The sequence below is a fragment of the Ammospiza nelsoni genome, chromosome 5 (assembly GCF_027579445.1).
Source record: "Ammospiza nelsoni isolate bAmmNel1 chromosome 5, bAmmNel1.pri, whole genome shotgun sequence".
Classification (NCBI taxonomy): Eukaryota; Metazoa; Chordata; class Aves; order Passeriformes; family Passerellidae; genus Ammospiza; species Ammospiza nelsoni.
In genome coordinates, this window is record NC_080637.1 from 47,903,715 (window position 1) to 47,926,617 (window position 22,903).

The 22,903-nt window shown below is 45.3% G+C and overlaps 1 protein-coding gene across 2 annotated transcripts in view; it reads right to left on the reverse strand.

Annotated features, from left to right (window-relative positions):
* The window catches only part of GRIN2B (glutamate ionotropic receptor NMDA type subunit 2B), a 143,989-nt gene that overhangs the window by 85,148 nt on the left and 35,938 nt on the right, over positions 1-22,903 (reverse strand). For both annotated transcript variants that reach the window (XM_059472091.1, XM_059472092.1), the window contains exon 3: positions 20,821-21,249. In XM_059472091.1, coding sequence (XP_059328074.1) covers positions 20,821-21,231 — 411 coding nt within the window. In that variant the 5' untranslated portion in view covers positions 21,232-21,249. The remainder of the gene's footprint in view (positions 1-20,820; positions 21,250-22,903) is intronic.

A 22,903-nucleotide genomic window follows, 5' to 3' on the forward strand; every position in this document is an offset into this window, starting at 1 on the left:
GCACATCCCATACCATTTCAGAACAGATTATTTTCACAGTAACCTCTGCCAGGTACAAACACACAGACACACCGCTGCTATTTTATTAATTTCAGATACTTTTTCCTACACATTCTCAATCCCAATATTCCATAATCTATAAGAGCAGCACAAGAATGAAAGTGCTGTACCATAAACAGTATGGTCAGGGTAGACAAAGCAAGGTGACTAGAAATTCAACCTTTAAATCCAACAGAATTTGTAAGACAGGACAAGCATCTGAAATAATAGAATAGCAGTACAAGAAAGAAAAGTTTCAGGATATCTTAGAACAACCAGAAGAAGAGAGTACTGAAAGTTTAGAATTGTTGTTTGGGAAGCATCCTGCCTCACATCCCAGCACATCCAAAACCTGCACTTCATCTGAGGAAGCCTCAGACACATCTGCAATTACAGGAACTCTTAGGAGCTTTGTTCTTTTTTTGTCATTGTTTTAATGGGCTTTTCCATCTCCCAGGCATGCAATGATTCAGGCATCAGTTGTTTCTACAAGACCTCTCTGCTGCATCCATCCCTGTGACCCAGCTGCTGCTCTGCTCAGCAAGCCAAACTGACTCCAAGCCCTGTCCCACCCTTTGTTCTCTGCTCCTGGGGCCTGTCTGAGCATCGCTGTGCAGCTGGGCAGGCGGGATGATGGAAACCCCAGGGCACTCCTGCAGCAGCTGCTGCAGCTTCCCAGGGATACAGTAACTGCTCCCGGGGACTAAAACCCCACCCGCTCAGCACTGCAGCCCAAAATCTTGCTGTGTGCTTCCTAGAGGAATGCAGGAAAGGACAAAATCCTAATAGATCAATGGCAGTTGAGAAAACTGAAATCAGAGGGGGAAAAAAGAGTCACAAAGAGCTTTCATACCATACAGGCAATCCTAGAAATGTTCTGCATCTTACACTCATGTGTCATCACTGGGGCATCTCTATGTCACTTCATGGCATCCCACTGAAACGTTGGCAGGACAGGGTTTGAAGGATCCCCTCACAACAAGGCCATCACCAGCAGTAGATCTGCTTAGCTGTAGCTGACTCGAGGCCCTTTCTCCAACACTGCACTACCTTACTATTGAAATTTTTTTCCTGTTGTCCAAGGACCGACCATGGCCTTCCATGGTACTATCTGGCACTACCAAGTACAGAGGAGCTCCATCACCTTCATAACTACCCTTCAATCAGGGATGGAGACCTGCACCTCTTACCCACATCTCACAGGGCAGAGCCAAAAAAGTCCCTCAGGACAGCACAGGGCATGTTGTGCCTGTGTCAGGGCCAGCTCACTTAGACACTGCAAGTAATTCCCATGGCCTATAGATCTTCTCATTTCCAGTAGAGAGTCTCTATGAAATGCCTTCCCACAGCGAGATGCAGAAGAGGCAAAAAAAAGGTATAAGGACGGATGACACAACTCCTGATATTCAACTAAATAAATTACTCTTGTCCCAAAGAAAAGTGATAGTAAGGACTTCAGAGGTCAGGGCCTGGATAGAGAAGGTGAAGAATGTATAACTGTTAGGCTACTTTTTCTTTCCTGTCAAAGAATGAGGGGACATCAAAATCGGAATACCAAGGAGCAAGTTACCAACAAAGACGTTCTTCACCCTATAAGCAGTTAAGTAAGCGATGGAACTCTTTTGTCTCTTGGATGCTAAAAGCATGCCTAGGTCCACAAACGCCCAGAATTGGTATGTTGGTAAGGGCATGGAAGAAAAACCCATCAAACACTACTAAATGCAGAGACACACTGATTATCTTAGAGACTTCCAAGTCACAACTCATGGGATGTCTGGAGATTATTCTGAGGAAGTATCTCTAATTGATCCTCTATCAATTGCTGTTGGATGCAAAATCCTGGACTAAATTACCTTTTGATATAAACAAGTTCACACATCATTACAAAAAAAGTTTCTAAAATAACAATTAACATTACTGGACAACTTTTAAGTCTATCAGGACAACGTAGCAAAGCTCCTACCTCTATCAGTCAAACCAATATCCAAGTTCACTCACCTCTTTTTATTTAAACGCTGCACCATTAAACAGAAAGAAGGCTTTTGGCATCCGGGAGAAAAGGCAGGACATTACCACTGTCCCACGGCGGCCAAACATGCAGAGCACCTGGGTTTGAGCCCAAGGACTTCAGCCATGGAACATCACTCTGCTTTGCTCTTCACTTCACAGCCAACTGCCCCCAGCTTCAAAGCATCTTTTATGAAAAACAGCAGTGCTGTACCATGGCTAGGACAGAAGATGCTCCAAGGCCAATCACCTTCTCAACCAACATTTGTACCTTCATCTCCGCTCCAAATACTCACAATTATTTTGTCCTCCCCTGTTTTTCTACCCTCTGCCATACGTAAAACCCCTAAAATAATCCACGGGGTTAAAAACTGGTCTTGGGATAGTAGTCCATTTGGCCAGGGGAAGAAAAAGCAAGGAAACCTCATCACCTTTTCATTTCTGCCCTGATGGGTAGAAAATGCTGGATTGTAGTGCTCTGCCACGTATCACCTCACACTGTCAGAGTGACACTCCTGTGGGACAGCAGATCTGCTCCCAGTTCCTGACAATACTCAGCCACCTGGACCTGCCCAATATGGGCAAGCCTCAATTTCTGCAAATTTCTAGTGCTGCCTGTGCTGACTCCTTTCCTACTCCCTTGGGTCAGATGCATAGCCCAGGGAAGACAGTTTGGCTGGGGGCATCCATGTGTCAGACTACTCCCAGCTGCCACAGGGGCCCTGGGAGTCTGTCAGCAGCCAGAATAAATTGAGGTGGGTCTGACTCATGCCAAATCCAAAGCCAGAGAGGGGCATATACAGGTGCAGAAGTGGTACAAAGCCAATTGCCTGCTTCAGCACACTGCCACGTACCAGGTACAGCTCAGTGTATCCAGGGAACAAGATCCAGTAATCACAATTCCCCAGCGAGACAAATTACTCCTATGGTCCTCCAGCTGCAGGTGCCTGCCCCATGGAGGATGGGACCTTGGGGGTCAAGGCCAAGGCTGTCCAAGAGATCTGCGCATGCAGATGTAGCACATTTACATTCACCCCAGGTTTATTACACTAGCTTTTCTAGTTCTAAGATATATTTTAAGCTAAGCAGCCCTCACCTCAGCACCCAGCTCCAGACAGCCCTGGCAGCAGCCAGGCAGAGATGAGGCAATGCTGTACTAAGCAGGGAACAAGCACGCCACGGCCACACGCTGCTGTCCCCTGCTAACCTCACCACCTTTACACCTTCCTACCCCTCCTCGCCCTGATTCTGCAGCAGGTTCATTGTGGAGCACAAAGTTGGTCCATGCCAAGCTGGCACAGGCTTCAGAGGAATTAATTTAGACGAGTAAAGTCTGATCCCTTTCAGGGAGCGTGCAAAAGAAGAGGCAGCGCTCAGCACTTTAGACATCAAGGGAGAGTAAGAGAGAAAGAGATGAGAGAAAGCCTCGCACAGAAAAGGCAGCAGGAAAAATGTCCTAATTTGGAGAGACAGGGCTCATTGCCATGGCAACCCAGAATCGCCCCAGAGCGGCCAAATACGACTTTATATGTGGTGTTAAACGATTCAACCATTAAGAGAAAATACTAAAGGGAAAAAAATAATGGGACTGTGGAAGGGAAAGTATTTGGCAACAAAGAGCTTTCCTCTGGGGGTACTCTGGAAACAGAAGTGAACCTTTTGAGTCTTAAGTTGTATTTTTTCCCCCCATCCTTAGGTGCAGACACATTTTTGTGCATTTGCTTGTTTGGGGAGAATGAGTCACTCCTTACTGCCTGCACTGCCTTCCCTCCCCAGCCTGGTGCTCATCAGCAGTGGGGCCAGATCCTGCCTACTGGGCAACAGAGGGAGGAAAGGCAACTGGAACCCCTGTTCCTTTCCTAAAGTCCCCTAACCAAGACCTCCCAGGACAAGGCAGAAACTGGCAACACAGCAAATCACACAGGGACACTGCAGGGTGGCAGCACATCTCACCAAAGAAGCAGCAACATGATACAGGGTGGCAGTGACCACCAGGAGCTCCAGCCTCCAGTCCACAGCCTTGAGAAAGCAGATATGGGATGTTTGTAAGAGATCTGGGATTGCTGAGCACATCTGGCCGTGGGCTAAGTGAGAGAAGCAGCAGGAGCGATATGCTCACTGTAAGTCACACAATGCACATACTGCTGGCTGAGAGCGAAAGATGAATCTCTGCAGTTGTCAATTAATTATCTGATCTCACCCTGAGCCCTTTCTATCTGCTTTAGTCTATGAATTACTTTAAATATCTTATCAAACTTCCTCATCCCACACCCTCACCTCCTTCCACCCTCACACTTGGGATTCCCTTCCTCTGCACTGCTCCCCTTTGTCAAACACCCCTGTTCAGCAGATCTTGCCAACTCTTTTCTTACCCCTGGCACAGCTCTGTTACATTTTCTCAGTCTTTATGAGAGGTCCCACCAAGGCTGCAGGGGCTACACCTCACGGGGCGCTGGTACATGGAGGTGGACCAGTGTGAAGAATAGCAAGACCAGGTGAGTAGCAAGGAAAACATTTTATCTTCTGGAGGTTACCTCCTTGTAACTGAAGGTACTAATCCCAGTGGATGAGATCCCAGAGGACCCCCTACAGATTCCGAAGTGCAAAGCAATAATTTGACTGTCAAGGCAAGATCTTTGTCACTCATGTCTAACCTACTCATGTCACCTCATTTCCCAATCCAATTTATTCATCAAATGCAGCAAAACGTTTGGCCAAAAGGATTCCTTGAGAGCAAAGATGGATTCAATGTTGAGGACAGGACATGCTTCTGCACAAGCATGGTTACACAGAGACACCACCACATCTCCTACACACTGTTACCCATTCCTATACGAAACCATTTCTTCCTGGCCACAGAAACCAAAACAAACCAAGCAAGATAATCCTCTCCCTAGTATTTTAGTCTAGACTAGATGAGGAGAGGGAAAAATTGAAAAACTAAACTCATTCCACTACTACCAAACAAAAAAAAGCCTTCAATGTGTGATTCAAGAGATTTGTGTACTGTGTAGCAGCAGAACGGCATGAGCTGCTGGCTGGCTTCTGGCAGCAAAAAATGCTTCCCCACAGTTTGTACTGTGTACTACTGACTTTTATTACAGGCACACCTCAAGACATGGAGCAACAGACTGCAGGACCAGTATAGGGACCAGTGAGTGACATTGTCAGACAAAAACATGATCCTAAGCACAGCAAGAGACAAACATCACTTACAACCTCTCTTTCTCCTCCCAGTGGTCAGTATCACAGCATGTTTTTTGCTAGCCTCTGGTGAGAAAGCTGCCAGCCATGCTTCAGTTTATAACAACTAAGCAGCCGAAACCTCAAATCCACATGTGCACATAAAATCTTCCAAGGGTGCTCAGACAAGGGCAGAGGGATCAAACAGAGAGAATGGCTGGGACAAGTCCTGGTGAAGATGAGCCCTGCGGTCTCACAGCAGGACATGGAGACAGCAAAGGTTAATGGCAGCATGGCTCATTGGGGGAAAATGGACCATGGGCATCTCACAGCCTGGTGAGCTTTCCAGCCATTCCCTAAATGGAGCTGTTCTACCATCTGCAGGCGAGCACACTTTGGCATTAAACATTTTGCATGAAGACCTATTTAATGGAGCACAAAGTGACTTATTAAATCCAAATTAAAGAACCAATTGACTATCAAAAAAAATTAAATCTCTGGGTAGGTAATGGCTGTGTCAAACATTTGGATGCACACAAAACACATCAAAACTAACCTTACAGTTATACAACAAAATAGAAGCTGGCCACATAGGTTTGGGGAGCCTCTCAGATGACCAAAACTAACAGAAAGAGATAGCTGACTGTTGTTATTATATTACAGAGGTTCCATACTGTTGTCTCCTTATTGCAAGAGTTTCATACCTCCTTGGCGTTTCTCAAGGGCAGCTCCTCTAAGCACTGACTTTTATTTCTTCGCACAGCCAGCCACCCCACTCTTTTATAGCACTCTTCTTCTCATTGGCTACAGCTGTGGCCTGTTAAGTCAGGCCTGTTCCTAATCTTTAATAATTGGCCCAGCTGCAACTCCTTAGGGGTAAGATTACTTTCTATACTACCTTTATTTTCTTATATTCTATCCCCCTACAGCTGACTGGTTCCTCCTCTGTCCAGTTCAACCTTATCTCCCTCCACTTCAGCAGTGCTGTCCCCTACAGACATGCACATACTCCAAAACTCTGTCAGTCCCATTACACACCATTTCAGTGGCCAGACTGCAGCTGCAGAGATTAGCCCAGGGAGCCATAGAGGACTAACTGTTCAGAGGTACAGCCCAAGTTTGCTGGCCACTTCCCTGCCCTGCATTTTATCTCATTATAGTGTTCAGAATTCCCCAACTCTCCCATTCCCAGGATTTCAGCCTGTTCAGCTCGCTCCCTCATCTAGATCAAGGCATCCATCCTCCCTTGTTTTCACTACCAGGCTGGCCCCTCCTCAGCCCACCCAAGGCACCTAGTGATTGGAGTATGCCTTGATCTTCAGTGCCAGGTGAGGAACTCAAACCACCACAGGGGTGGGTTAGGCTTGCCACAAGGCTAAGAATAAAGCTAGACAGAAATCTCAGCCAGTCAAAAGGAAGGGAAAAAAGTGGGGCAGAAAACAGATGTCTGCTTGACAGTTATGAAGGAAAAAAGGCACAATTCACATTTTAAGTGCAAGTTTTAAGTCTGCATTGAGAATGCAGTTAAAGGCACATGTCTTTCTCTTCTACAGAGGATACTAATGGAATAATCCAATTACTGCTGCTGTCATCAGGCTAATTTCTTTTCTCAGGAGGTCTGTCGTGGGACAGTAATATTAAAATCTCCAAGCCTCGCGCCATGTTCCCCTTCAAAATCTCACCGACAGGAGCATGCGACATGGAGCCAGTGCGTGTTGGTGACCGTGCCTCCCCAGCTGCCGCAGCCAGGCAGCGTGACTCAGAGCGCACACATGTGCGCCCCATGCCACTGCGAGCCGTGCCCGGCCCCGGGAGCCCGCGGCGCCCGCCCGGCCGAACGCGGAGGCTGAGTCACCGTGACTCACCGAGGAGCGCCCGGAGCCGGGGCACGGCTGCTGGGTGCGCTGGGACGCGATGGGTGTGACCGGGACACGCTGGGTGTGCCCACGGGACACGCTGTGTGCGGCACGGGACACCCTGTGTGTGCTCGGGACGCACTGGGTGTGATCGGGACACCCTGTGTGTGCCCACGGGACAGGCTGTGTGCGGCACGGGACACGCTGTGTGTGCACAAGGGACATGCTGTGTGTGCACAAGGGACACGCTGTGCGCACCCGGGACACACTGTGTGCACATAGGACATGCTATGTGTGCTTGGGACAGACTGTGTGCAGCACGGGACACGCTGCGTGTGACACGGAACACCCTGTGTGTGCCCACGGGACACGCTGTGTGCAGACAGGACACCCTGTGTGTGCTCGGGACACGCTGTCTGCCCATGGAAGACACTGTGTGTGCTCGGGACACGCTGTGTGTGGTCAGGACACGCTGCATGTGCTCGGGACACACTGGGTGTGAGCTTGGGACACCCTGTCTGCTCATGGGAGACCCTGTGTGCGCTCGGGACACCCCATGTGTGCCCACGGGACACCCTGTGTGTGCTCGGGACACTCGTGATCAAAGTTCGGCTCCCAAGATGCTCCGGCGCAGTGCTGTGCCCACCTTCTGTGTGCGTCTTTAGCTTTTTTCCTTTAGGAAACAAGACTCTGGCAAACCTGGGGGGGCATGTGTTTGTGCACAAGTGAGTCAGGCCTCCAAGTAACTCTTGAACCTGCTGGCCAATTTCCACCTGATTTGACAAAGGGGCAGAGGACTCAAGGAGAATTAAATTCTTGGAGTGCTCTATAAAATACAGCCTGCAACTGCATGCAGTCCCAAAGCCTTGGTCTGACCCCACAGCAGTGTGAATGATTCACCCACTCACAGTCAAAGGCTCGCTAGGCAATCAAATGGACTTCATCCTGAGCTGGCAGCACGCCTGTGGTGGACAGCCCCTGTACACAGAAGCCTCGGGCCACCACAGTACAGCTCTCTCATAACTGTGCCAGCCAGTGACTATAAAAGGCACAGTGGAAACTGGGAGAAAAATAACAGGAGATCTGGGGAGAATGGTATATTTTTAGGGAGGAGGTGCATACAGGTCCTGAAAAATTGAAGCTGCTATGGGCACACAGACTTATTTGAACTGGTCATCTTCTAGTTGATACAAGGCAGTGGGTGAAGAAATGAGACCCTTTTAATGCCCCTAGTCTTCACCATAGGATGAAGGAGGAAATATATTCACTCAGCTCAAGTTCTCACCTCTATGGACACTCTAGTGTCTACCATATTACTGCCTTAGAATATGATTCAGTTAAAGAGTCAATTAACTGTGAGATGTGAATCCAGTGAAAACAGGATTCATTCATTTGGGAGCTGACAAAATTACTTGTTCCATTGCCATTCCACTTGCTGTCTTCTCAACAAGCTGTTTCAATGTTAGGTCATAAAATTCACTTCCAAGTGTGTCAAATAAGGGGAAAAATAAATAAAAGCCTCTAGTGTGCATTTGCAAAAGCAATGAGGGAGGGACTCAGAGTGTCCATTCAGCGATACAACATGAAAGACTCAACTTTCAGAAGATGGAGACGCCCAGCATTTTCTCAAATGTGAGCTGCATTAACCTGTCTCACGTTGGATCTTGAAAAAAAAGAAAGACCTATATTCACTGTTCACACTTAAAACACTCCAGCCTACTTCTTTGATTGCCATGGCTTCCTGGGAGGTGGGCAGAGCCCATTCAGATACCAGGTGTCCTCGCCTTGGAGCTTGGCAGCCAGTGCCGCGTGGAAAAGGCGCCACACTCCAGCAGCCTCGGTGCCACCTGTTCCCAACCCTCCCGCCGCCCACCCAGCCCTGCCATGTCGAGGAACAGTCTGAACCTGGCCCACAGCCCGGGCCATGAAGGAGCCCAAATGGAGCCAGGCAATTTGGAGACATGGAAAGCAGCACTTCTGAGAGACGCTCTCCCCATACACCATTATCTGACAAATACCCCATTATCCAACAAGAGCCTCTCTCTCCACTTCCCAAGCACCTGTCTCCTCTGTTAAGAATTCACCGACCCCTCCTTTTTATCTACAGTGCTGTCAGAGAAGAATCTTTTTCATTACATTTCTCCTGAGCTCACAAGGTGGTTTGTGGGGCTTTTTTCAACAGTCTCTGGTAGATAACTAAAAGGTATTGGTAACCATCTGCTCAGTGCATGCCCTGAAGGAAAGCATGTACTCTCCTTGCTCAAACTCCTTCTATATTGCACCAGAAACAGGACATTCTCTGCTCTTCACAAGTCTTTGTGAACTGGAGATGGAAGATGGAAACACCTCATTTCCAATGGCAGGAGTCTCAGCAAGAAGAAGCCATCCCCTTCAGAGCAAAAGCTCATTTACCTAAAGAGAGTCAGACCCACACATGACCACCTGCAAGAAAGAACATTTCTGGCAATGATGATTTTTATCTCGCACTCTGACCCCACGCAAAGCACGTGAACTCTACCTTCTGATCTGGCAGGCGTAAATAGAAGTTAAGAAAGCAAAACCGTGCCAGATCTCTGACCTTTGATAAATGTGAAGAGCTGGTTAATGCAGCACACCAAATATTGACTCTTCAGCTTGAGCAGGTTTGTGTTGGAGGAGGCCCGTCAGCTGGGAGCCATGACCCGTCACTGCACACACTTCCTTGGGGGCAGCTCTGCCCCAGCTGAGGTGACACCTCACGCTGCCCCAGGCCAAGCCCCTGAGAGATCAGCAGCCTCATCCCTTAGCCCAGGGCAGTGACCAGCAACACGCAGGGCTGTAACAAACCATTCCCCAAGCTTTTCCTCCCCTTACCTGCTCAACCATGACATGGACGCCAGGCTGCATGTTCGGCTGTGGTGAGAGGATTGGTAGCTTGTCAAGCTGGTGATGTGGAGAACGGTATTAACTGAGTAATTAAATCATTTCTGTAATTACTTTCACACAGCTATAAATAATGTAAGCCCACACATTCTCTCTGGAAGCCACAATAGCAAGAGAAAGAGAGAGTGAGGGATGCTAATTAAAAAGAAGAAATAATAATAATACTTTACATTTATACAGCACTCTGCATTTTCAAAGCACAGTGCAAACAAGAATTAAGAAATGGGTAGAGTGACAGACAGGCGAGAGAGCGAGAGGAAGGGAAGCAGGAGAAGGGAGAAGATGGGAATGAGGACAGGTACAGAGCAGGATTTGAGAGTCAGCAGGGCTGATGACTGGGTGTATGCTCAGCCCAGCCCCGTGGCAGGGCCATGGGCACTTCAGGGCCCGGCTCAGTACTGCTGCAGGAGCTGGGGGGGGCAAGGACACAGCTCTGCCTCTGCAGAGAGCGAGCCAGCGAAGCGGGAGCAAGGACAAAGCGCCGCTGCTGCAGGAGCTCACACATGGAGGAGCTGGCAGCTCCATCATGGAGCTGATCCCCTCCAGCACAGAGGCCTGACAGTGACTGTGCTGGCCCCAAGCCTGGCAGCTGGTGGAGGCTGTGAGAGCCTTGCCCCCTCCTCACAGGAGTTCTTCCCCCTGCCCATGAGGCCAGGGCCCTGGAACAGGGCGGGCTGGCTGAAGGAGTGCACAGCCAAGCCAGCCCCAGGCAGGCCTTGGGAGACCCACTGGCCCCAGCAGGGAGCACTGATTCCAGTGTCCCAGTCACCCTGCAGAGTCATTTCTGACTTCCTCTGTGGCTCAGGGCAGAACGGGAAGGGAATATTTCTGCCCAGCTGGAGGGAAGCAGCGCACTCAAGGAAAGCATCGCTGCCCAATCCCACTGTCCTGTGCCTGCCCCGGCCCAGATCTGGTCTTCTCAACTACACTGTTTCCACCTGACAGGTTTTCCACTCCCATTTCACACTCCTCATCCTATTTGTTCAGCAGTTATGCCACCTCCTGTGCTCCCTGGTGGTTGCTCCTGCAGCCAGCAAGGAAGCATAACCTGGGCAGGTTTCTCTTTTCCTATCCACCATCTCCTTCTTCCTACCTTTATCCAGTTGCCTTGCCCATCTCCTTGTATTGGGATCTCTTCCATACTCTACTCACCCTCTCTTAGTGGCTCCTCTGAATACCCTGCATGCCCCCACCCCACCACATTTCTGCCCAGATTCCCTGCTGCACAGCACATTCCTGCAGGCTGGATCCCACCAGGATCCCACAGGAGACCTCCAGCTCCAGCACAGCCTGTGCAGCCCCCAGGGCCAAGTGCAGTTCTGAAGCGCAGTTTGCAAGGGCAAGTTCTTTGCAAGAGAGGCGGCAAACATCTAAAAAGACTCCAGGCACATCTGCAGTTCCTTACACATGCAACAAGGCCAAACTTGGAGCAGCCAAAAGCACACCTCTGGTTACAAGTCCTTCCCTCAAAGACACCCCTGCTCCAGACCCATGCCCTTGCTCTGAGAACATGTGGTGGTCAGGCAGAACCTTTGGAGGAAAATGTGACAGCATTTGTGATATAGATAAATCACATATCATCCTGTGCCACATTTTCAGAGAGAGATGTTTTATTTTCCAAATAAATATCAAATTAAATCAATCAGTTTGAGGCATACACCTGGCCTAGGAAACTGCTCAAACAGTCATAGTCTGGCAAAATTACAAGAAACCCCCAAGAGAATTTTATAATGGGGAATGCTGACCAAGCTTACAAGAGATGGTACTATCAGCTCTGCATAAAATGAGTTCTCCGGCATGATGCAGCTATTCAGCCACCATGTCTAATGGGGGTTAAAGCTTCTCCTCCTGGAGTCCAGATTTTCATCTCAAGCATTGTATTTACTTCAGTTAGAAAAATCCAGTAATTGTTTCCTGCTAATTAGGTCACCTTTGCCTTTTATAGAGCTCAAACTTGACAAAAACATTGTTATGGTCTTCTTGTAAAGGGCAAATTGCTGTAGACAGCAGTTGAGCAAGTGTCTTACAGTCATGTTTTATAGCAGAGCTGCAGTGAGCACTAGGGTCTATTAGAACTGCTGGATTCTGTTGCCACCTTTTAGATCAAATCTCCTCACTGCATGTACCGGCCTCCTTTACTTTTCTGCCTGCTCACCCTTGGACTCTCCACGTCCTTCATTCCTGTCTTCCCCCTTCCTCTGAAACCAACATTTATTGTTATTACCAGGAACCTCACAGATACACAGCTAAAAGCTACTGCCAAGCACTGAGAAAAATTGCTTCGACAGAGCCTTTAAAGTATTTTTTGTCTTACTCTCAGAACTTACACCTTTTTTTCCCCTTAATTTTCTCCCCATGATCCTAGGTTCAGAAGATGTTTTCCTATCTGTCTTTCATCTTCTTTATCCTTTTCCTCCTCTGCTTCATCTATATAGCATCTTCTCCAGCACTTAGTTCAATCCTATTTGAAAACAGCTGAAGAAACATGGTTTCCATGTTCTTCCCTAAGAAGTCTGGAGCACTTCCTAAGAAAAGTCAGTGTCTGAACTTTTTTCTTGATACACATATATATCAATTAATATTATCATTTGATGTATCATAATACATTATTTAATGTATTTCCCTAACTTTATCCTGTCATTCCTATGTCTGTTTCTGGCAGCTACACTAGGCATTTTTTTTTCTCTAATCTTAGTCTACCTCTATTCATTGAGTATATAAATCACACCCTGACTCATTGTTCAACCAATCTACAGTACACACATACAGCTGTTTCACTCTTTCTTCGTATATTAGCTCTTCCAGACTGTTAACAGGGTCACAGACTACAATTGTATCTTCTTCTTTACCCTGTTTCATTCAGCCTGTAAATGTAATTCCCTTAGCTTCCTTCATAATCCATCCCCTCCAAACTTGGCTAATGAGGCAAATAAAAGGCAAAAAGAATAAGAGATTCCCTGGAAAGAATTGTTTCTCTCTTCCTGCGGTTACTGGGGAATGACATGCAGATCTAAAGCAGCAGCATCGGGCAATTTCACACTCGGTGTCTTCAATTTCATTTTGAGGCCAGTTTAGGGTAGGGACAAATTTGAGTGTAATTAATTTAGATTTTGTGAGACAAGTTACTGCTTGGGGTTGTAATAAAGGACTGCCTGTCCAGATTGAAGAAACTAATCTCCTTGTCCGGCTGGGGATGGCACAAATTGATTTAAGACCTTTTTGTTGGGTTTTTTGTTTTGAAGAGAGGGGTTGTGATAAAGATTATAAATAACTATCAGTCACAGCTCATCAAGCTTCCAGATTTTCTTCAGGTAAGTGCTTACAGATTTGGTGATCCACTTAAATATTGTTAGTGTGAAAATCAAGGTATAAATTATACTACCCCAGTACCTCCTAAGAATAAAATTACTAACCTAAATAAGTTCCCACAACAATTACTAAAAAGATATTAACTCATTTGTAAAAAAAAAAAAACTAACAAAACAGTCCTTCAAAAATTAAAAGTAGCCCATATAACATCAAACAACTCACTATAATAACACCTAGTGTTAAAAAAAACCTTAATCCAACAACACCCAGGTCTAAGCTGGGTGGAAATCAATGTTTTCCTCACAGAGAGTTCAACAGCTCTATTTCCAGGTAGAGAGTGGCAACATTGCATTTAAGCAATAGGAGTGACAAGGTTAATTCACCTTTTCTTTACCCCAGGTGGGTTGCAGAAGTTGCGTGCAGAGCCAGGGAAGGAAAGGTCTTCTGTCCCTCAAAAGAAAACATCACTATAACAACAGAAGAAAACTAACACTCTCTACTCCTGGAGGAAAAATCCTATGACCCGAAACAAAACAGCTTATAAATAGCTGCAGAAGGCTGCTGTGAAGGAATCAGACTTCACTTTTGCTTGACATTTGTTGTCCGAGACAACTTCTGCTCAAGGAAAGCACCCACACCTCGGTGTGGCCGCCGTCTCCCCAGGGTACCCGGTTTCCTCCTTCCCAATTCCGTGCCACCCAAACTCAGGTAACACTTTCAAGCATCAGGTGTCCACAGCTCAGGGCAAATATGAAGTGCATCCAGTATAAATTATTAGGAGGGAAAATGAAATAGGGATATTTCATGGAAAGTTACGCTGCCATAAGAATTGTTTTCTTTTTTTTTTTTTTTTTAAGAGGCTTTCTTGTTGCTCTTAAGCGATAAACCAAAAAGAAAGGAATCAACTCCACTTTTTTTTTTTTTTCCTGTGACTCCTGAAAACAATACCCCAGAAAAAAGTGACAGCCTTGAAATTAGGTTTCTCCCAAGAAAATTGGAGATGAACTTGAGGAAAGCCTTAAAAATTAAAAAAAAATAACCAAACACAAAAAAACCACAAAAACCCCAAAACACACAAAAAAGCACACTATTTTAATAGGATAATTAATAAAAGAAATTATACATTTCTTTGAAAAGTCATATTTTCATTGGAATAATACTAATGAGAGCACTTGAGCTCTTGTTTAGAAAATAAGAGTTCACATTTAAGGATTTAATGTCCCTGGGGAGAGCTTAGACCTCGCAAAAGTTCACTTCCAGGTTTCCTAATATCTGAGGATTTTTAAGTGCCGTAATTTATTTGTAAAGTAATAAAAATAGTCCTAGGGAAATTCTCAGGTGTTAAACTTTCAAAAATATGCTGCCCACATTCCCTTTCTTTACAGGAATAAAAGAAAATGTTATTTTGCATGGGTTGATTAGACACAGATGTAAACATAAATTACAGACCCACCTGGCTTTTTACTACATGTGTATACAAGGAAAAACAACACTGGCATACAATACTGGCTTTTATTTTCTGTGTCTCTGTGACTTACCTTTTATTACTCTCCCCCAACCTTTGCAGCAGACTTGTAATTTGAGGGCACATTATATTTACTTTGTTATTTGTGAGCTACAGAGAGCTTTATTTTGGCAGCAAAAGGAAACAACAGAGTACTAAAAGCAAAAGAAGTGTATTAATCATGTCCTTAATAAAATTATTAAGAGCTTGGAGGGAAGCTGCTGATTTCTTTTTATTTTTTAAAATCAAACTCATCTTTGCTAATCACTAGGTAAGTTTAAGAAACATTTAAACTATTACTATCATCAAATGCAATTTCAGAGAAATGAAAACACTTTGTGAAATTACATGAACTGCATATAAATTTGTTTTGCAGGAAAAAGGGATAAAAATCTTTCAATGTCTGCAGATCAAAATGTGCCTTTTCCCTCGCTTCTAAGCAGCATTTTGTTTGCAATTTATTTTACTTCAATTCCTATAATCCATTCAAAGGGTACTTTGACTCCTTTTTTAAATTTCTTTTTTTTTTTAACTGAATTTCCTTCACACAAGGGCTTGAAAAACTTCAGATGTCATCCCTAATGGAAATGAAACAGATTTACACCCAAAAAATGAGGTTTTCATTCCCTATGCATCCCTCTTACTTAACCTTTGAAAACCTAAGACTGAAAGTGCTTTCCTTTTAATTACAGATGTTCTGCTTTTAGCAGCACTGCCCCAGTGTCTTTGACTTTGTCCTGGTTTCAGTGTGTATCTAGGTGCTCAGCTTATCCAACTAGTTTTGGCTTCCCTGTACCTGCAGCATCACTTTGCCGCACTCTGGCCAACAGCAATGATCCTTCCCTGGTGCTTTACTCCCACTGTCTAACTCTGGACCTGCTTTCCACCAAAATACCAAAGCAATGAAGGAAACAGCTGCAGCAGCATGGCCCAAACACAGAGTGATCACAGCAACCTTTGGCACTGAAGGAGAGATACAACGTGGTGTCTTGGAAATTGTACCAGAAACCAAAATAAAGGGGACAGGGATTTGTGAAGTGGGGATACAAAGGCAGAGAAAACATCGTGGCTTTGGTATAAACAGAAAAAAGAACAGGCTAGTGGAGGGAGTGAGAGAAAAGCCAGCTCCATGCTGTGTGAAAAAAAGGAAGGAGAATCTGGCCCAGAACAGATGTTAAATTTCAGGTTCATTTTATGCAGCTTTTATACAAATGGTATTACTGGCACAGCTGAGTAATAGATCACTCTTTCCTACCATTTTATTTCCATCAGCATGCTGATGCACACTGTGTGTATCCCTGTGTGGGCAAGCCCTGGAGAGAACAGCAAGGGATGCAGAGACAGAGAAGACTGATTTTCACCTGGGAAAACACAACCATCCTCTTCTCCCAAGACCTTTTTCCTCTTCTGCCTGTGCACCATTGTGTTGCTATAAAGCTGCACAGGACAAGAAGCTCTGGCAAAATAACGTGTCTGTTGAGAAGTAATGAGGAACAGTTCCAGCAAAAATGATGGCCATCAGCTGTGCTATAAGAGAACCCAAATTATTTTCTGTTCTTACCTTTTCTGCATTCATTATAACCAAGTTGCCTTTTTCTGTTATTTTAAAACAAATAAATAGTCTATCATTACAAAATGGACCAGTCAGCCAAATGGTGTGGTCATTTTTTAGTCAAGAAGCTAAATCTTTTCCAATGCAGTAAGTTTTGTAAATCAGAATAACAATTCACCCTTCCCTTGAGATACCTATAAATGTACTTTTTTTTTTTTTCTTTTTTTTTTTTTTCTTTTTTTTTGGTGATTGTTCCTTTACGTCCTAACTCTGGGCAGAACTGATTTTAGGTAATATGGAAATGAAAATGAAGGAAAGCTAGTTCAGATTTTCAGATTTCCAGTTTCAGGCAACCCAAGGTATTGGTTTGTGTGGTTATCTGAACTGAAGCTTGGTTTGCAGTCTTGAAGATTTACTTTCACCATCGGTCTCCTAACACAGGGGATACTCATACAATTTAATTTCTGCTTTCAAAACAATTGGGGGGAAACAAGAAATTATCTTCAGTGCTGGAAGGCCAGCAGATATGCTCTCTGGTCAAAAGTGCATTGCAGTCCTCTAGACGATACAAACTAATGCTTAAAATCAGGAAACACAAAGCTGTTCAAAGTCAGGTCATCGCAGCAACATCAGGCAAACTGAAGGACCAGCAAGCTTCCAGAGCAAAGGTTTTGGACCACAGAAACCTAACACTGGCAGTGGTACACATTTCTCTCCTCTCCATCTCATCTATTTTGGATTAAACACAGATCACCAGTGGTCAATGCTATTGCCTTTCTAATCCCCGGTCCTGGTGAGATGATGCTATTGCCCTAGTCCTTTTCAAGGAATCAGCACCAGAATAAGGTGTTTTCTTACTGAGCTGAAACAGTGTGAGCACTCTTCTACCCTGTCCCAGAGCTACAGCCTTGCTCCTCTGAGAGGAACTGATCTGGGGTCTGTTGGACCCCTTAGCCATCACTCCCAGGCCACCCAGCCCCAACAAAAGGACTGCTGCACTTCACTCCATTTGGAGTCACTGCTGGCATGGTTATCCAGCTCAAGGGACCGAACTGGCTGTGACAGAACCCTCACTCTGCAAAGGAGCCTCTCCAGAGCTCGAGTGAGGCACATCGTGTGTCTCTGCTTCACTGCTTTCCTGGAACTGAACCCAGATCACAGTGTGCACACAGATCATCTGGTCACATTCTTCTTATGCCAGATTAGTCAGAAATTAAATGTAACACTCTGTAACAGGTAAACAGGTGGAATTAGAGACACAAGCACCAAGGAGTAAAAACAGCAAAAACATGTAGATTTTTGTATACATATTTTTCAGAGGAAAAAGGCAAAATACAGTGAAAACAAACTATATATTATCTACAAAATCTAATCAACTACAGTATTAAAGAATGTGAGTTTGAAAAAATCAGGAAAAAGGGATGTTACACTTTCATCAACATACCTCCACCTGCTATGTCACACCTAAGGCAGGATTCATGGCATTTAACTTGAGATATCATGAACACATTGAGGCACAGCCTTCTTCAGTAACCAATAAGGAGACACAGGACTATCCCATGAGCATTTCACTGCACCCTGAATTGGGTGGGGTGAATTATCCTCAGCTGGTGTCTCCATTACCACTGATGCCTAGACCTCCAGCTGGTGGGTAGCAAACTTCTAGATTAATATTAACTGAGATAAAGCCAGTACATAGTGCACATTATACAATATTTCTGTCTTTATATACAGGACAAGAGAAAATTTGGGCTTGAAATCCTAATTTTCTTTTTCTTCTTGTCTGCCCTTTTGTGCCTCAATTTACCAGCTGCATGGTACATTAAAAAGCCCTTTTTACACATGACCCACATTTCCTAACAGAACACTTAACTAAACCCTCACTGAAGGTGAAACAGAATTTCACATGCTGTTCCAGGAAAGGTGGTTTGACTGGGGAGTGTTTTTGCGTTAAACCCCAGCAAAGAGGGGCTCATCTGTCACACCAAGACATCCATGGTTTCTAGCATTCCTAAGGTTTGCATTGGCACTACTGATCACAAACACACGGGGAGCATAACAAAGCTGTAAGTGCAGATCTGAACCTGTGAAATGCTGAGCAAGTTCAATCACAGCTGACTGCTGTGGGCGTTGAGGGGATGCTGAAAGAAGTATTCCATGCTTGCAGGAGCAAACCTCAGCCACACAACTCATCTGCAAAGAGCATGACTAAGAGTCACTAAAAGAAAAGCCTCTGTCAAGGCCCTCTATGGAAAATAAATTGCTGAAGGACTTACCAGGCTGACTTCAGTATTTTTAGTAGAATTTCAGTGTATTTACACTCTACCATATTTTAATTCAATTCATCAAATAAATATTATCCATTAAAGATTACACACCTGTGGATCAGAAGTTGTAAAGGTCAGCCTTTTCAAATTATTTTTCAAAGAAACCTTGGCCTTTCTTAAAACCACAAATCTTTGTACATTACCTGCAAAAACCTCCTGTCTGCAAAACTACCAAAGAAAAAGAAAAAGACTGGTAAAACAGAAGTCTCCATTCATAAGGCTGCCACCTCTGAGCTCCCTGTGGGCTGCCTGCCTGCCTGCCAGAATGCTCTTTAGAAGCGAGCCAGTGGGGTACACAGGGCAGTGGCAGGAGATGCTGCCTTCCCAAGGAGAGACTAGGGACAGGTAGAAAGAAAAATCTTTTCAAAGTTCAATAGGCCAAATTTCTCTTTGAGTTACAGCAGCATAAATCTGATCTAATCCTGCCAAAGGCAATGGGGCCGTGCTGGACTTACACTGCGGGAATCTGGAATCAGAATTTGGCCTGCCATGTTCAAAGTCACAAGGACTTTTCCCAGTGCTTAGGAGGTCCTCTGTCAGTAACTCTTACACTTGTTCAAAGATATAAGATGTCACCCCAAGTGTGAAATGCAGCACTTGAGCACTGCTTCCAACCCTCCTTTGCACAGACAGATAACCATGCAACACTGCAGGCAGGAGAGCATCAACATGCAGCATTGCTGCCTGCCTGGTCTCCAAATCAGAAAAGCTTCACTGTGGGTGGAATGGGGCAGTGGAACTTCAGCACATGTGCAACTATTCAAGGGGTGAGAGAAAAAAGGCCTGTGATTATTCAGTGACTATTTCAGTTTAAAGGCCAATACGAGAAAATAACACTGCATACTAACCGTGTGTTATTTGGCAACTGAACAGTTGGTCAAAAAGTGAGGAAATAACATCTTAGCACCTTCAATAGCCTGCACTGGATTACTTACTTGCAAGGTAAATAAAAGAGAATGTGCCTGGATTTCTCATCTCACTAGATCTCTTTCTGAGGAAAAGCTGCCATAGCAGCCAGGTCAGTTCTCACCCTTCATTCCATTAGGCCAGATTCTGCCTAGTTAAATGTCTCAGAGTCACTTAAAAGCAATTGTAAAAGAAAAAGACTGTCAGCTTGTGTCCCTATTTACTTCGTTGGGATGCATAAAGAATGGTTGTGAGGTCTTCTCAATAAAAGCCTTGGCCTTGACCGGCTTCAAGCCTGCAGGAAAAGGGACAGCCATCTTTTCACATGTTCCCACTGGCCAAGAGTAGCCCCAAGGCCACTGTTAGCCTCGCTCTCTGGCCAAATGCACATTCAGGTGTGAATTGCTGCATGTCCTGTTTGTGAAAGGTAGAAGATTTGTATCAGGTCCACCTGCACCCCATGGAGGCTTTACAAATAGTTATTAGCTGGCCAAAGATGCTACTCCCTTTCTGCATCTTGCCCTGTTCAAAAGCAGTAGTAGGATGGCTTGTTTGTGTAGTTATTCTTTAGAGAGTGGCTAGGGCCTGGGAAAACAATGAAATGTCTGTGACATAAAGGAATAAAGTTGTGCAGTGGAAAAAAAGAAAGATGTAGCTGGACTAGTTCAGACTGGTTAGTCACTTCAGCTAACACCTATTTAACTTCAGGAGCTAATGAACACTTTATGGAGAGGATAGCTTTATTAAAGATTCAATTATATTCCAATTAAGATGTAAGAGCTGTATTAAGCATCCCTGAAAATACCACAATGTCCTCCAGCTACATGCAGGAAAAAACCCAGGCTATGATCCCTGGCTCTTCTAAAGTAAAACACAAGCAAAAATAAGACCTTTAAAAAAATTACAATTGTCAGGGGCTCTTTACCCTTCTTAAGGAAGAAGAAAAGGGCTGATTCTTTTGTGGGTCTCTTCTACCTGCTTCTTTCCCTCCTCAGTTTTTCTCTGTTGCAGATAATTCCTCATGATTAATAGGCTCTTCTCAGTAGTGCTACACACAGTTAGCTCTTTTAATCTGTCTTTGAATCTGAAGCTGTCTAATCCCCCAAGCCTTCGGCCCCACGAGACACCACCTGAGGATCACAGAATAAGATATTTCTCTTTGTTTTAAGTTTGGATGCACAGGTCTGCAACAGAAGGAAGCTCATTTAAATTTACCTTATCTGCCATGATCATAGAGGAGCCTCCATGGATGCCTAGGATGGGAGTGAGGGTCTGGGCAGAGATGAAGTCCAGGATCTGGGCAATGGCTTCCTGGTCTGTGTCATCGGCGAATACCACCCCTTGGATCTTGCGGTCAGACATGAGGTCACAGATGCGGGTGATGATGCTCTTGGGATCTGTCTCATTCATGGCCACCAGCTCCACCCGAGGCACCACTGAGAGGTGGTGGAAGTCATCTTTCTCGTGGGCATCTTTGATGGCCACTTCGTCTGAGGTCCCCACCAGGATGACTGCAATGCCAATGCTCGGGTGGCTTTTCTGGGCATGGGCCCCGCTCCCTGTTGTTGCGAGGACTGCCAGCACCAGCCAAAACCTTGGAGAGTAGCACTCCACCCTGGGCCTCATCTTCGGCTCTTACACTCCCTGAGTGAGGAAGAAAAAAGGGGGAAAGTAGAACAAAGTGATTAATTGACAAGTCAGTCATGCACTCAGCCTTCAAGGTAGATCCGTTGATCTTGCTCAGCCCCTAGCTCCCCTCCCAAGAATCCTTCTGGTCTGATGCCGAGGCCTTTGGCTACATTCAGGGCTCTGTTAAAGTTGGGGGGTCAGACCAGCCCCTACTTCAGAGTCTGGCATCACTTAAGAGAACAGCTGTCAGCAGAAGATGGGATCATGTCATCTCTCAGGTCCTGTGTCACTTTGAGACCCAAGTCAAAAGTGATAGAGGATTGTCCTTTGACAGCTGATCAGCTGTCTTTGTGAAATTAATTGCTTATGTCAAGCCCATGTCAGAGTGCTCACCCTCAACACAAAGGAAGGACTGGTGCTTGCAATCAGTTTGGACTTGTGCTGGAGGTACAGGCAGGGAGATTGAGGAGACCAGGCAGATAGGGACTCCCTTTTCCTTTCTCAGCACAGTCCTTCCAGAATAAAGTGAGGACAAATGGCAAGGCCATTGGATGCATATGCATGTGTGTATCCATTACATACACCATCAGGACACACACACAGCTTCAGTGTGTAATACAGTCAGCCATATGCTTTTCACCAATACAGGATTCTTTAAAAAAAATAAGAAAGAAAAACAGGAATACAGAATTTCCCAGCTGTCATGGCCAAAACTGGATCAGGATCCCCCAAGTCCATATGACAGCTGTGTTTGCACAGAAGTAAAAATGCCAACACAGCTTACAATGGTTCACCCTTAGCTACTACAGCCAGGCATGCTACGTTAATCTTCTCCCTGAGCATGTCCACTTTATTTTGTAATCACAACAGCAGAAATGAAAAAAAAAACTGATGAGGTGATCTCTCTAGCCCCTGCCTGAGTGGGACAGTTCCCTGCGGGACTGTTCCTCGCTCTTTCTTTATTCGGTCCCGCTTTAATAATAGTTCACATTTCCACAGCACTTTTCATCCTCAAGGCACTCTACAAACACTAATGAACTAATTCTTACACTGCACCCATGCAGTGTAAATATCAGAGACAACAGAACAGTGCCCCCCCATCTGCCCACCACATCTGTTGGAGGTAGCACTGCTTGGTGTGCCCACCCAGGGCCACATTGATGTCCCAAGGAGATTTCAGGCATTTCAAACTAAAGAAGATTTTCCCTCAACACAACAGGTCCTGCGTATCTACTCATGCCCAGAACTCTGTTCTTCAGCAGCCAGGCACACTTGAAATAAATACCTCAGCCCTGCACCTCTTTGTGCTACACCTCTGGTCTTGGGTGTCCAAGAATGGGACCCTTCCATACTGTTCATTGCTACACATGCCTCTATCAAATTAACAGAAAGCCACAGCAGCAGGGACAAAAGCTAGCAAAACTTTGCGGAAGCAGAAGTCCAAAAACAACCCTCGCTGACATTAGCCACCCCCAGAGAAAAGGCCCAGGAGGCCCCATCTTGCCATGCCCAGGAGAACACACAGGCTCAACACCTGCTCCCTCATTGTCATGCTAAGCAGAGAGGACGCATCCTGCATTGAGATTACCAGATAAATAAGCAGATAATAAAACAGATCATAAATATGCACCAGAGAAACCAAATCCACTTAAGAAGCTGAAAGGGACTG